This window comes from Podarcis raffonei, chromosome 1 (genome assembly GCF_027172205.1).
Source record: "Podarcis raffonei isolate rPodRaf1 chromosome 1, rPodRaf1.pri, whole genome shotgun sequence".
In the NCBI taxonomy this organism is placed as follows: Eukaryota; Metazoa; Chordata; class Lepidosauria; order Squamata; family Lacertidae; genus Podarcis; species Podarcis raffonei.
This window is the reverse complement of record NC_070602.1, coordinates 107,558,196-107,574,540: the sequence shown is the minus strand read 5'-3', so window position 1 is coordinate 107,574,540 and position 16,345 is coordinate 107,558,196. Positions and strand designations below refer to the sequence as shown.

The 16,345-nt window shown below is 38.8% G+C and overlaps 1 protein-coding gene across 10 annotated transcripts in view; it reads left to right on the top strand.

Moving 5' to 3' along the window:
- Window positions 1–16,345, top strand: part of KCNH7 (potassium voltage-gated channel subfamily H member 7) — a 253,924-nt gene that overhangs the window by 216,114 nt on the left and 21,465 nt on the right. For 9 of the 10 annotated variants that reach the window (XM_053408426.1, XM_053408431.1, XM_053408419.1 and 6 more), the window contains 3 exons: window positions 1,531–1,730; window positions 13,563–13,815; window positions 15,140–15,345. In XM_053408426.1, the coding sequence (XP_053264401.1) occupies window positions 1,531–1,730; window positions 13,563–13,815; window positions 15,140–15,345 (659 nt within the window). The remainder of the gene's footprint in view (window positions 1–1,530; window positions 1,731–13,562; window positions 13,816–15,139; window positions 15,346–16,345) is intronic. The other variant, XM_053408375.1, reaches the window with a different exon arrangement.

The window sequence follows — 16,345 nt, the reverse complement described above, 5'->3', positions numbered from 1 at the left end:
GTTAGGTCTAAATCAGCCTGACATATAAACCAATCAAACTGAAATAACTGGATTCTAGCCAGCAAGTAGCACTGAAGCGAGTCGAATGCTAAGGTTTGCAGCTTCAGAAAGTTAAGGTCACTTCATACACCTGACGTAATGTGGCAAAATTTTGTGCTGCTGGGTTTAAAATTGCCACCATTTTTACACAAGTTAAAAACTTCTCCTGGCTCAGGGAGAAATACCGAGGGAAGTTGTTTAATTTCTGCCAGTCAAGCTGCTGTTAAGGGCAAAGGAAACAAAGTTAGTAAGTAAAAGGTGGTACCCTCCTATAAGCAACATGGCAGTGTAATATCATGGCAGCAGTCTGGAAAGACATAACTCACATTACCAGAAAACACTTGTGTTTAAGGCAGCCAAATTAAAACCAACAATGCTTGGCAGTTTGTGAATTACAGTTTCCAAAATAATAATAAAAATAAATCTGCATTGTCCAATTCAGGATGAAATTGTTATTTAATGATTTTTTTAAAAGCTTCTTCAAACCGTATGCCACATTCAGTAGACCAATCATATATCCAAAGTGATTGTAAATATACCTATAATATAGAATCGTAGAGTTGTAGAGCTGGAGGAGACCAACCCCTTTCAGTGTAGGAATCTCTGCTACTTCATTATTCTTCTTTTCTTCTTTGGCGATCACTCGTAGCCGAGTAAGATTGTCTTCCATAAACACGGTTTTAACAATGAGTCTGTAAGTGACTGTGGAGGCCAATTCTGGATCACACGTCCTTCATAAATGACAGACGACCATCCAAACTCTGCTTAAAAACCTCCAAGGAAGGAGAGTCCGCCACCTCTCGTGGGAATCTGTTCCACTTCGAACAAAATTACAAAATACAACATTTGGAGATAACAGTTCTGAATTCCTTGTCTACGTATCGGAGACGTTGATACAGTCATTCTGTTCTATTGACTTGTTTCCCCTAAAACTCTCCATTCCATTCCCTGCTCTTTAACTCTCCATAACCACTTCAACAAGTAGCACAACTGATTCTAAGTTAAGCAGTTTAAGTGAGCCTCCAGATGAGAGTTTATTGTGAAATCAGAGCATTTGATGCACACAAATGTTTTATAGCATCATCCATATGACATCGTTGCCATCAAAATACCAGCTGGTATTTTTTTAAAAAATAATAATTTACATTTAATCTGGATTTCCTTTTTCCGCAGAAAATCCAACGAGTAAAAACAACCCATTGTACATCTGCAGTCATGGCTACCGTTGAAGTTCATTAGCATATATTTTATTTTATTTATTATTCATTTATTAGATCAAAAGATCTCACAGCGGTTCACAAGATATGGACATTTTGCTTTTTTCTTCCAGTTTATAACTTTATTCTAACAAGATTCCTGCCCCCGGCCTCAGACAACAAAGCTCAAGACCTTATAAAATCTAATTTGGGCTTACTGTTAATTTTTTGAAGTTATAACAACCAGTATGGTGATATTATCTAACTGTTTGTTTGTTTGTTTGTTTGATCCCAGCATTAATGTATGCAAGCATTTTTGGAAATGTATCCGCAATAATCCAAAGACTGTATTCAGGGACTGCACGGTATCACATGCAGATGTTGCGTGTAAAAGAGTTTATACGCTTTCATCAAATTCCCAACCCACTGAGGCAGCGGCTTGAAGAATATTTTCAGCATGCATGGACATACACAAATGGCATTGACATGAACATGGTATGTAAATCTGCTTTTGATTGCTAAAAAATGTACATTGATAATGGTACAGGGAGAGGAATGTGTCTCTTGACTTTTGATGGCCTTAGGGGCCTGTACTGAATACATATTTATTTATTTTTGTTTTTTGGCCCAAGGAGACTTTCTGGTTTCACATTCATGCCATTATACATTTCTGTATAATGCAGTCTCATGTTAAAATCCATTAATTATTCAATTCAATGTGGTATAGATTCATAGAGCAACCATTTCCACCCTTTTTGGGCAAGTGTAATGGTTTGACAGCATCTGGATTTGGCTGTGGAAGCTAGTCTGTAGCATTTCTAACGTAGTTTTACAGAAAACTTGCTTTAGATCCCTCATGCTTTGGATTATATGAGCAATAATACACACACACACACACACACACACACACACACACACTGACCTGTGAAACGAAGCAGTTGCACATAAAATACAAACTGCGACTTCATTGCTGAAAGAGAGGTAGCATAGTGTTATATAACTACATAAGAGCCAAATGTATTTTAAGTGGATGTTGAAGAGGACAGTTTCTATGTCAAGTTGCTCTGACGGATGGGATGCTTAGAGTTCAAAGGACTCTTGGTTTGCAATTGCATGTTTATATCCCTGTTGTTGTTGTTGTTGTTGTTGTTGTTGTTGTTGTTGTTGTTGTTGTTGTTGTTTTACTGAAAAGCAGATTCAAAGACAGCAACCAAAAACCTAAGCGCTATGCAATGAAATCATTTTCTTTGCTGCTGTTCATTTGATCAAAATCACACACATACGTACACCAGTTGCTTTGCAACCCATAAAGGGAAAGGCAATATTTTTTCCAGACAAGGAGAAAAAGCAGCTGGGGTGTGTATGTGTGTGCATGTGCAATTTTAAGAGGACAAACTGGAGCAGGAAAAGGGCACAAATTGGATGGGCTTGCATTAAAATGTGAACTAAATGAGTTTCTCCCCCATCTGTTCAAATGAAAACATTTCAGACATGCTGGTTAGGCTTCTGGGATCTTGCTTCAGCTTTTTCCAGGGTATGGTTTGAACAGACACTGAGGTGGGACATGTTGGCAATGACAGCGCTACAAAACTATCATCATTTGTGCACAGCCTACATGTCTGCCCACAGTTTCATCCAGGGAAATGCAGCCTCTTTGAAGCGAGATGTTTGAAAACCTAAACCAGCTGAAGTCGATGAGAGATGTGCTTCAGAAGGATGTGAAAATCCTTTGGTGCACCTTCCTTTTGATACATTTATTTCCACTTCTGGTTTAACGCTACAGCACCAATTCGTACCATTTAAGTCAGAGTCTCAAAGAGACCTTGCCTAATGTCATTAAGCCAGAAGTGGAAAGCATGTTATCAAAAGGAAGTGGTACCAATTAGAATAAAGGTTTGCCCCGCAGTCTCTCTTTTGAATAGTGCCTCCAGCACTGATCCTGCTAAACCCCAGTTAGTTTGTCGAGACTAGTGCTGATAAGCACAGGAAGAAGGACAATCCTTTTATGGCTTTTACGTGTCTGGCATTGAATGCTGAGACTCAGAAAGCCCTCTGTCTAGAAACACCTTAATCCAATTTCCATGGGGACCAATTCAATTAAGCGGAGCATTCAGGGCTGGATTCAACTAGATAGTTGCCTACACTGACTAGCCAGTGTGGTGTAGTGGTTAAGAGCGGTAGTCTCGTAATCTGGTGAACCGGGTTCATGTCTCCGCTCCTCCACATGCAGCTGCTGAGTGACCTTGGGCTAGGCACACTTCTTTGAAGTCTCTCAGCCTCACTCACCTCACAGAGTGTTTGTTGTGGGGGAGGAAGGGAAAGGAGAATGTTAGCCGCTTTGAGACTCCTTAAAGGGAGTGAAAGGCGGGATGTCAAATCCAAACTCCTCCACAATAAGTCCCACTAGCACTACAGGACTTTCCCGCTTCTTCTGTCCCTGCAAACCCTCACCCCCTTAAATTGGCTCTGTGGGGTCAAGAGAATGCCCAGAGCAGCGCAGAGTGGGAGAAGGGGGAGATTGTTTCATCAGCCAAGCAGAAATGTTTGCACCGAAAGAGTGCCCTCCTTAGTGGAACTTTGTATTCCACTCTCAACTTCTAGAGGTTGCATCCCAACAAGAGTTGCTCTATACAAGTGTTCTGGATGTTGCTGAACTACAACTCTCACCATCACTGGCCATGCTTGGTGGGACTGATGGAAGTAGTCATTCAGCAACATCCAGAGGGCTAAATGTTCCCCATACCTGCTCTAGTTTCCTGAGTCTTTAGCTGTAGCTTGCATGACCCCACCAGAAGCATCTCAGCTTGAATGAATATCAGTCGGAGCCCATGGAATACTGTTGGATAAAGTCATTGAGATACAATTGGTAAAGCTGTATCCAGTTGCTTCGTAGGGCATTTAGTGGCAGAAATGCTCCTAATAAAATGTATAATTGGCATTCATTAACAGCACAACATTAGGTGTATCTACTCAGATTTAAGTGCCAGGTAAATTGGTATAAGTTTACAGCCTAATAAATGTGAAACCTACCTGGAAATGTGCATTATTTTAAATGATAAGTCTAATACCAACCGGATGGTTGTTCAGCTAAGCTGTGCATGATGTAAGACTTTATATGTTGGAAAGCAGTATTGAATGCAGTTTATTGCAAACAATAAACACAGTTTAGTGGCTTATTTTGTAATATTTTATTTTTAATGTTCTCATTAAATTAAATACATTTAGTTTTAGAACAATAACTAAATGAGTGATCTAAACAGAATACATACGATATATGTATATGTGTATATATATACATGCACACCTTAGTGCAAGAATGCAAGGTTGATATGCCAACTGTCTTTTGTATGCTGTACTTATGAAAGATTTATCTCTTTCTTGTCTGCTTCATACCTAAATACATGGAATAACACCACCCACTGGTAAGAGCAGGAGGTATTTATATCCAATTTAATTCCAGTGTAAAAAAAAAAAAAAGATTATCCATGTTAACTGTTGAGTTTCATACTTGTTTTTAATGCTTTCTGTTTCAATTTGTAACATTTTTCTGCATGACAATGTGATGGATACGAAATAAAATAATAATACTATTGGCAAAAACAGACATGGGGCAAAAAACGAACCCAGCACCGAAACGATTTAAACCGAAAACCTTTCTGAAGGTGCCACATTTATTATCCATGGATGTATTATTCACTTATTGACCCCACAGCTCTGAGCACTCTTCTCTGCCCAAAAAAGGTTCTGTGCATATGGTTAGCTATTTTGTAAAAATGTCACATTCAAAGGAAGGTGTCATGCCTAGCATTCTGTGCTTTCTTTTGTGTTGGTGCCTTTTCGTTCACACCGCATGCATGCTACTGGCAAGCACCAATGGTTCCCCCTTCCCCACTGCTGTCCCAAGATCAGAACTATGTGCAGACGTCACAGACTCACACAAGCTTTGAGCTGCTTGACCTTGCATGATGGTTAACTAGGAGGGATCCCATTCTCATCCAACTTGCATGCAGAATTCTTGCCAACACCAGTGGGATTTGGAAGACGTGTACGAGCATCTAAAGGCAGGCAGCTTGAATACTGTAAGGTTTATTTGGCAAGATTTAGTTCTGCAAAGTGAACGAAGTCAGGTCCAGAGCAGTAACAGTTGCTGCTGTGAAAAACAAATGCATGCATTATTTAATTATATCCCTACTTAATACAGCGAAAGGCCTTTTAAATATATATATATATCTTTGCTTTTAGAACTGTTTTAATACATAGGAAAGCGTACAGGTTATTTTTCACATAAGAAAGAAAATGCTCACATATTTGTAGCTCCTTTCATGAAAACAAATCCTTATGATCCTTAGAAAAGAAGGAAACGTCCTTCCGAGCCCTATTTTGAATAACTAATACATAAAAAGAAAATGTGTCATTCTTGTATTGAGATATGATCAGAGTCTAATTAATTTGTTCATTTCTTTCTCTCTACTTCTCCATTTCTTTTGTCATACAATTCAGCTGTGCCACTGATAACATACCAATGTGCAACAGTTGGGTAGAGTGGATTTGGGACTTACTATAACTGGGATCCAAATGCTGACATAAAAAGAATATAATTTGGTCATTGTCAACACTGCATGCACCAGCAGAACTGTCATTGTGAAAATATTGCTTCTTATGACCAGGGCTATAAAAGCTGAGTAGCCACTGGCATGTAAAATTATGGGCCAGTCAACTGGCATCTGGGATGCTGAAAAGGACAGGAGTTTTCAAATCTTCTGTGTGCTGTTTATAGAAGTTGGCCATAATCTCCTGCCCTTCCTTATATGCTTTTCCTGAGTTCCTTCCTTACCCATTTCAGTTAACTCTTCCAGTGTCATCTCAAGGCCAGTTGGAGGTGAACCAGCAGCAGAGGCAAAAGTGTCACTCATGCTACCCCTCTGAAATGAGTCAATTATTACAATCAGCCTCTTGCTACATATATAGTCCCTGTTGTTGTGTAAATGCAGTTAATATACTTAACAAATTCAGAAATTCTGAATTTATACGATCCTGGATCTTAACCACCCAGCCATGACATTTATTGCAGATGACATGCAGTGGAAAAGGAACACCCTCACTTTCTCTCTAATAATCCTCCTCATTCAGCCTCCCCACCACCACCCCATATCTACCCGCCCTCTCCCCAAGTCCTTCTCTTCCACTCCCCCACCCTTAATCTCCAGTGGGCTAAAACTAACACACACACACACATCTTGTAAATAGTACATCTAGCCACTTTCTCGACCAAGCATCTGTGCTGGATATGAGAAGCAGGCAAGCTTAGAAGATGGTTGACTTGAGAAAGGTTTGAGGGCCACGAAACTATTTTATCCTTTAAATTGTCCAGCGAGCCTTCAGAATGAGAGGGCTCTAAGAAGGTCAGATGGTTCTGTGCTCATTATGGGTATACAAAGTAAATTTTTATAACATGCTTACATTATGTAGAAATTGAAGAAATTTTAGAATGGGTCTGAAAAACATGTGTTCCTGAAGCACACTTTTTGGAAGTGATCCCAGTGAAGCCTGAGGCGCTGTTAAAATTGTTTGACCCTCAGGCAATATAAAGTAGTCGACTATTCCTAATTATTAAAATGCTTGACTATTCTTAATGACTAAGCATATCTTACATTAACTAGTTTTGGCAGGTAAAGATGAGGACAGGCTGCTGTTGTCCTAGATAAAATAAGCTTGTTCCTAGGCATTCTATCAGAAAACTTTGCCAAAACTTATTCCGTACAATAAAATGTCCCTGGTCTGTGGGCACACCCTCAAAGGGAAGTGAGTGAAGACTGGTTCCCCTTTAACAGGTTTTAGTGGCTCACAAACTGTTTATACCCATATAATCAGTATGTGGAATGAGGGGGTGAATCATGGCTGAAAGCGGGAAAGTGTTGATGGGAACAGTGACAGAGAATGCAGCTGTCTCTCCTCATGTGTTAATGCCGAAGAACAGCTGAAGAAGGCTTTCATGCCATGAATGATGAGACTTTTCTTAGAATCCAGTCCCTGGGCACACTTACAAGGAAATGAGTACTGTGGAAATAGGTGGCACTTTGGAGTAAGCGGGCATAGAATTGGCCTGGCCATCTGAATTTGAGTGAAGCTTCATTTTTATTTTTTTTAAATAATTTTTATTGGTTTCATTACACAACACCAAACATTAAAACAACAAAAAAGGCAAACAGAACACGAAAAAGTAAAGAGGAAAAAATGTTGTTTGATGTTAAGTCAGGTTTCGGTATTAGCGTAATATGTGCTTCTTTCCAGGACTCTGGTATTCTTCCTCCTCTTAGAATCTCATTCATTACTTCACAGAGCACCGGTGTTAAAAGTTCTTCTAAGACTTTGTAATACTTGGCCGATAGGCCATCTGGCCCCGGCGCTTTCCCCAGTTTCGTCTTCTTTATCGCCTCCTGGATTTCCTCTACTTTTATGGGTTTATTTAATAGGCTTCTTTCCTCCTCCGATATGCTGTTAATTCTATTTTCTTCTATGTATTTTCCTATTTCTATTATATCTTCTTCTTCTCTTTTATATAACTTTTCATAGAATTTAAGGAAGCTCTTTTTTATTTCATTAGGATCTTCCAAGACTTGTTCTTCTACTTTTATTTTATTGATTACGTTTTGTTTTCTCCTTTTTCTTAGTTGCCACGCCAGAAATTTACCAGTTTTATTTGCAGACTCGAAAAATTTTTGTTTCATTAACTTAATTCTCCATTCCACCTCCTGATTTATTAATGTTGAGTATTGTGTTTGTAACATCTTAGACAATTGCTTATTTCTTTCGTCATTTGGTTTTTTTATCAGATTCTTTTCGCATTCTCTCATTTGTGTAATTAACTCTTCTTTTTTTTGCTCTCTCACCTTTTTTCTATAACTATTTTGTTGTATCAAAAAACCTCTTAACACTGCCTTACTGGCATCCCATACTATGTCCATATTTGTTTCTTTGTTAATGTTCACATCAAAGTAATCTTTCAAGGTGGTTTTAGCCTTTTCAATCACTTCCTCTTTTTCAAATAAATAATCGTTCATTCTCCATCTATACATACCCTGGGTCTCCCATTTTAAATGTAACATTATTGGGCTATGATCAGATAGTGTTCTGGGTTGTATCTCGCATTTCGACACTCTTATTGTTAATTCTCTTGAGATCCAAACCTGATCCAGCCTGCTCCAACTCTGATGTGGTTCTGAAAAGTGGGTGAATTGTTTTGTCATGGGGTTTTTATGTCTCCATATATCTATTAAATCTAAATTTTCCTCGAGGTCATTAAAAGATCTTGGAAGTTTCCCTTGATTTAAATTCTTCCTTTTCGCACTTCTGTCTAATTCTGGTGTGGGCACTCCATTTAAATCTCCAAGTAAAACCAATTTATTATTCTCTAGGTCCAGTAAGGTTTGTTCTAATTTCTTTAAAAAATCCATTTTATTTGTATTTGGCGCATAGACCGTTACCACATTGATTTTTTCTGCCTGAAAATTAATTTGTACTCCTAGGATTCTTCCTTCCTCATCCTTACATACTAATTTAGGTTCTAATTTCTCCTTCACATAAATTACTACCCCTTTTTTTTCTTAGAATCTGAATTGATAAACTCTATTCCCAACTTTTTATTTATTAAAATATGTTTGTGTTTCTTGGCAACAAATCACATCAATATTTTTTTTCTTCACAATTTTCTCAAATTTATTTCTCTTAGACTTTTCATTAAAACCGTTCACATTCCAAGACAAAAATTTAAGGGTCATTTCAATATTTATCTAGCGTACGCTTTATCTTAATTTCTGATTTAAATTCTAGTACTTCTATTTCCAATGGTTTCCTCGTCTTTCCCCTCCTCCTCCTCCCCCGATTCCGCCTCTTCTACTTCTTCCTCTGCCTCTCCTCTCTTCCTCTCCGTTCCTTCAGCCTCTCTCCCCCTTCCTCCCCTCCTCTCCTCTATGCCCATCTCTCCTCCTCCAAGTCTTTCTTCTTCTTTTCCAAGATCCTTTTCGTATCTTCTCAGAAACTTTTCCACTTCTTGTATGTCTGTCAATTTGAACCTTTTGTTTTTGTAAAAGAACGAAATCCCTTCTGGGAATTCCCATTTGTATTGTATTGTCTTTCTCTTCAGGACATTTGTTAATTGTCTGTATCCTTCCCTTTTGCGCAGAATCATGATTCGAATTTCTTTAAAAATGATAATTGGACAGCCTCCAATCATTAATTTTCTTTTGTAGCTTGTTCTTAATATTGTGTTCTTCATTTCTATTGAGTTAAATATAACTAAACAGTCACCGGAATTTTTTTTTATTTGGTTTGTTGGGATTTCACTCTTATTCTAAACGCACTTTCTATCGTGTATGCTACGTGTTCTTCTTTTATCTCCAACCATTTTGCAAGTTCTTTAATCATTCTTTCTCTTATATTCTCGTTTGCTCCTTCTGCTACACCTCTGAATTTTAAATGAAGTTGTTTCTGACGCATTTCTGTCATGGCTAAATTATCCCATATTTGCTCTTGCGCTTTATTTAAGTCTTTTATTTCATCCTTTAATTTTTCTGTCTCTTTCTTTTGGTCCCTCAATTCTTTTTGAGTTCTTTTATTTGTTTCTTCAATTATTTTTGACTTGGCTGTCAAGTCTTGGATTTTACTAGAGAGCTCTCCTACAGCGCCTTCTATTTTCCTGTCTATCTGTTCCTGTATCTCTCCTAATTTGCTTTCCATATGTAATTCATTTTGCTTAAATTCCTCCTTGATCTTTAACCATAAGATGTCTAAATCTCTAATTTCCTCTTGACGGGATGCCTTTCTCTCTCCTGGCGTCCCTCCTGCTTTTTTCCCATTTTTTCCCAACATTTTGCAGTTTATTTTTCAATAGTCAGCTTTAATTTCAGCTCTCTCCCCTAGGGGGCGCACAATCTCTCTTTTACCTTTTCTGTATTTTCAACACTTTTATCTATCTATTCTTATTTCCCTTCCTTATATCTCTTTGTTTTGATTCCGAACGTGTCCCTTTTAGTTACAGTCCAAATTTTAGCTTCATTTTTTAAGGTAACTTGATCCCAAACCATTCACACTGGTGTGTATCTCTGCAATTGCATAGTACAGCACAATATTTATTTGTTTGGGGTACTATACTATTGCAACCCAAAGCATAAATTTGCATGTCCTAATATGGGACTGTCAAAGCAATTTCTCAGATACAGCAACCATTTTACCCTGGATGTAGTTTTGTTAGATATAGTAAGAGCTGTGTTTGTTTTTTAAAATGAGGTACTGGTACTCATATATTGATAAATGTGTCCGTTGGTGCCAGCACAAAATGGATGCCATGGGCAGCAAAATATATAGGTTCTGGTATTCTGTAGTGGCAAGCACTGTCACAAGAAAGCCCTGGATTTAGTTGACTTTGTGTGGCCTATTAAATGATTTTTGCCTATTTATCTTTTGCCTATTTCTGGCTTCTTCTAAGATGTGTAGATTTCTGTGTCCTGAACAGGGGTGCCATGTAAGGAGTGGGATGGGGAAATGCTTCTCAACTGTTCCTCAGAGCACATTTTATTTAATGGTCAGGAGCTGGTATTCAACTGAGCTTAAACCCATTGAAATTAATGGGCATTACTAACTTAAGTCCAATGTCTGAGTCATATAAACAATTAAATGGACCCATGACCCAGTCATACATACATAAGCAATTTAAAAGGTGACTGACCTCTAGCATGGCTATAGTTATGAACAACCACTATAAATAATCTTTTTTTAACTAAATAAATAAACCTAGTTGAGATTCTTACCTCTCTTTACTCAAATGGCACATCTGGTCCCAAGTCCTTGAATTGTTCAACTTTTTGTATGAACATCTGTTTTAACAATGTTCTCTGTTCTTTCACAGTGCAAGTTCTATTGTTTACTTCCAAATCATAGAAAACATGTCAAAATAATTATTTAAGGTCATTTCTTGAATCATAGCTTGGCTTTGGTGAAGTGATATTCTCATGTCAAATATAAGTCATTAATTTGTTGCGGCTGCTTTTTGCTGTTGTTAAAGTTGGAGACATGATGCTGATATTTTTGTAACAAAACCTTAAATGGATGCACAGACCTTTATTGTGCTGAAGTGAAACAAAAACCTATTGAAATAACTAAGCCTGAAGATTTACTATAATCATTTTTGGGTACTACATCATTAACATCATGTATAAGAGTAATGTTGTATTTGTGGATATGACACATTTCTTAAATAGTGGATAAATAGACCCACCTGATAGTTAATAAAATCTAATCTATTGTATATGTTTTAGGCCACAATTCTGTGCATACGTACCTGGGAGTATGCTCCATTAAACACAATTAGGGTTTACTCCTGAGTAAACACATATAGGATTGCTCTGTTGGCCCTAAAAAGCCATTTCTGTCCAGATATTCTATGCATTTTTTTAGCTTCTCCAGTTCAGCATAATATACAGGGAATGCAAGGTTTCATGTAAATGAGAAATAGCTACAATGCTGAGAGTCAGCCAGTCACTTACTATGGTGGTCACTTACTAATTGCTGTAAAAGAGGGAATGCATCATCCAAAAAGAGGACAAAATGTGATAAAATTTGCATAAAATTTGTGTATGAAAATGTATATGTTTTAATTCAGATTTAGACCTACCGGTAATTACTCCAATTTACAATGCTATCCCTTGTTCTGGTTCTTTATCTTTCAACCAGACTTGGACCAGACAGTTCTTCTGGAGGATTTTACCTTAGAGGTTTTTACCTCTAAAGTAGGACACATGGTCAACCTATTGGTTGAGGTGGAATTGAAGTCTGTTTCTCTCAGATCCAGCTGCAAAATTCTGCCTCACTGACTGAACTGTGAATAGCATTTATCTAATAAAGGGAATGAGATTATTGACATTGATTAGCAGATATGGAATAAATTGCATAGCAAAAAGGACAGCCACACCATATGTTTAAAGCACATTGACAATCATGGGTTCCCTCAAAGAATTCTGGGAACTGTTGTTTGTTAAGGGTGCTGGGAATTGCAGCTTTGTGATGAACCTCCTAACAACTCTCAGAACCCTTAACAAACCCAGGACCACTGAACATAGAATCATAGAATTGTAGAGTTGGAAGGGACCACGAGGGTCATTAATCTAACCCAGCCTTTCTCAACCTGTGGGTCCCCAGATGTTGTTGAACTACAATTCCCATCACCCCTAGCTAGCAAGGCCAGAACTCAGGGATGATGGGAGTTGTAGTCCAACAACATCTGGGGACCCACAGGTTGAGAACTGCTGATCTAACCCCTTTCAGTGCATGAATCTTTTGTTCAACGTGGGACTCAAACCCACAACCCTGGGATTAAGAGTTTCATGCTCTACCAACTGAGCTATCCCAAACTTAAAGCGGTATAACTTTAAATGTATAGCATATGTATGACCTTAACCACTTTCAATACCAGCTTATGAATATATATATATATATATATATATATATATATATATATATATATACACACACACACATATATAATTTTGCAACCATTACTTAAGTTATTATGAATCATTATTGTTGCTATAAGTATTATTTATTAAATCTATATCCTACCCCATTCCTCCAAAGGAGCCCAGCCCAGGGTGGCAAACACACTAATGATTAAACGTCTAAAAAACAATTCCAATGCACCCATGCGTAAAATGGGGTCAAACTTTGAATTGGCTGACCTACTGGCAGAGAATTGTAAAGCAGAGAAGTGGGGTGCACATTATTCTCTGGACCAGTCCAAGTACCCATCAGTTCTTACTCGGCACTGCTGCCACCTCTGTGAGAAAAGGGCAAGAAGGATTTTCAGTGTTCCACAGATCTGACCACACATGTTGTAGGAGCAGTCAGGCAAGGGACCATCTCTGACCAAGATGGGTCATTTCACCATTAACCAATAAATACAGATCAGATTTGTAATTCAAACTGAAAGCATCAGTTACACACATCAGCATGCACAATACCTAGCCGCAGTCATGTGAATTCAGTTATCCCATCGAAAGAAATAGTACAATATGCAGCTGCCGCATACTAGACTATATCAGCGCAAGAATCTGCTCACCCACACCAATTTTCCCAGCTCATTTTCTGATTACATTTTGACCTCATTCTATCGCTTGCTCTATACCAGTTGTCTATCTAGGCAGCATAGCCAGAAGAGCTGAATGACCCCCCCCAAAAAAAAAGCAACCCTAAGTGCTTCCTAACTGAGCAAAAAGATGTCAGAAACTCGAGGCCAATTTGCGGTTTGGTTCTGAACTCTCGCCTTGTCTTCGTCAGGTCCTAAAGGGGTTTCCAGAATGTTTACAAGCAGATATCTGTCTCCACCTCAACCAAAGTTTACTTCAGAACTGCAAAGCTTTCCAGGGAGCCAGTAAAGGCTGTCTCCGGGCTTTGGCTATGAAGTTTAAGACGACGCACGCACCTCCCGGAGACACCCTTGTCCACTCTGGTGATATCCTGACTGCGCTTTACTTCCTGTCGCGAGGCTCCATCGAAATCCTCAAGAATGATATGGTGGTGGCAATCCTGGGTAAGCATTTGGAAATTTGGCGAAACCCAAGAAAGCTGCATCACAAATCCCTTTTAGACAAGAACTGGTCTTGCAGATGGATCAGAATTAATGAAAGAGAAACGTCCAGTTCATAAGAACAGATTTAAGATCCCTAAAAGGAGGCTTACATTAAGCTACCTGATTGACTATTGCATCTGGCTGCAGCAAAGGGAGAGATGAGAAAGGACTATAGGGTCCCCTCTATTAGCTTGGCTCAGAGATTGACTCCATTTGACTCCTCCTCTCCCAGAACTGTTTCTGTGCAAGCTGGTAATGATAAGAAGTTTGCGACTTTAAGAACTGATGGCTGAGGTTGCTTGCTTTCCTCCCTCCCTATCCCTATCTCCTTTTGTGCTATGTCTTTTAGATTTGAAGCCTATGGGCAGGGACTGTCTTGCTGTTGTTGTTGTTATTGAACTTATATACCATACTTTTCCATCTATAAGGCGTCCCCATGTATAAGATGCCCCCTATTTTGGGGGGCTCAAATTTAAGAAAATGGGAGGAGATGGCACAGCGTAGTTGATCTTTTTCTGTGGAGGCTTACCCAGCGTTGTTGAGCTTTTGGGGGGGAGAATTGACCAGAGTTGTTGAGCAATTTTTTTTGGGGGGGGGGAGGAATGACTGATCGAATAACACTCACCCAACTGACAAACGCTAACAATCACAAGCCAAATTGCCGAAGTGGGAGCCACTCCAAAACAGCCCTTGCCACATCCACAAATAACCCACCCAATTGACAAAGCAGTAGCCAATCCAAAGCAGCCCTTGCAGCAGACACCATTCACCCACCCAATAGCTAGATCCTGCTCGTGGATGCAACCAGTCGTCTGTCGCCCCCCTCTGCACTACCCATGTATAAGATGACACCCGCCCCCCCCTTTTTTAACTTTATTTTGGAGTAAAAAACCCTCGTCTAATACACTGAAAAGTACGGTAAGCTGCTTTGGGGGTCTTTTCATCTGAAGTGTAGGATAAAAAATGCTATAAACAAACAAGTAACCAAGCAAATAAGTCTTGGAAAATGTGGAATGATATAAAAGGCAATATGCCTCTGAGCAAATGCAGGACATATTTCCCTCACCATATTTGTAGCTTGTCACCACAAAATGAGGACCTTCTGAAGCGGATATATACAAGAAGCATAATCACATGATGCAATTTGTTTGAGCCCATATGACATCCGATTGTAGATGTGAGATCACAGATTTTTGGAGAACATGTCCTGTTTCTTATTTTTGTAATATGGCAGGAGGCCATGTGTAAATGTGTTTGTTCCCCCATTCCCCAATTATTGTTGCAGGCAAAAATGATATTTTTGGAGAGATGGTCCATCTTTATGCAAAACCAGGAAAGTCCAATGCAGATGTGAGGGCTTTAACCTACTGTGACTTGCACAAGATCCAACGAGAAGACCTATTGGAAGTTTTGGATATGTACCCTGAATTTTCTGATCTCTTCCTCACCAATCTAGAGCTCACTTTCAATTTGAGAAATGAAAACCCCAAAGTACGTGAAGTATGTCTAAACTTCCTTTCACTAATGAGTATCTTAAGGCTTATAGAATTTGACAGAAACAAAGCTGACAAATGACCTGGAATGGCACCGTTTATCAACAATTACTCTCACTCACCCAAAATGGTTGCAGGAGATTTCCCATTTTGGGCTGAATTTATTCATTTTAGCACTGAGTGAGGGGGCATGGAAAATGTAGTGCTTTTTCAAACACACAGAAACATGAAATTAAACAAAAACAAAAACAAATGGTGATGAAACAATAGTATCCCAGCAGGGGAGGAAATAGCAATTATACTACTAATAAATAAAAAGATAGGTCAGCCTTGATTCAGATGTATCCCCTTTAGAGTAGAGTTTAATCCCACTAAAATCAATGGCAAAATGTCTTTATAGCTCTGGACTGCTGTCGTGCTACACATATTTTTTTTTATCAGTTCTTTTTTTCTTTGTTTACTATTATGCTTATATCCAACTTTTCCTCTGAGGAGCTCAAGGGGAGTAGATATAGTTTCCCCCTCCTCCTTTCATCCTCAAAGCTACCCAAGGGCTGTGGCTTTGTCAGGAGTAGACAGACCAAAAGATGAAGGTTTGACTATAGGCATTGGGTGTGGTAGAGAACATTAACACACCAGGGAGACAGTATTTGGGATCCTTCTGTTTATCACTGTAATGCAAAAGGGCTCTTTTTGATTATTTTTTAACAAACCTTTTAAAAAAATAAAACATTATCCATCCTCCCATAGGTGGGTATCACCATAAAGTTCAACTGAGCCCTGTTTTCCCACCACAGGTCATGGGGTTGACCTACACACTCCATGATCTCTAGATGGAAATGGAGCTAGCAACATCATTTACAGCCAGTAAGAGGTCTATCAAGCCTCTTATTTCTCCATCAGGAGAGAAAGCCCTGCCAAGTCTCTTTTGTCATCTTCAGATCCCTCTGCACAGCTGTGGAGGGAGGAAGCTTTTGGGTGTGTAGCAAATGTGTTTT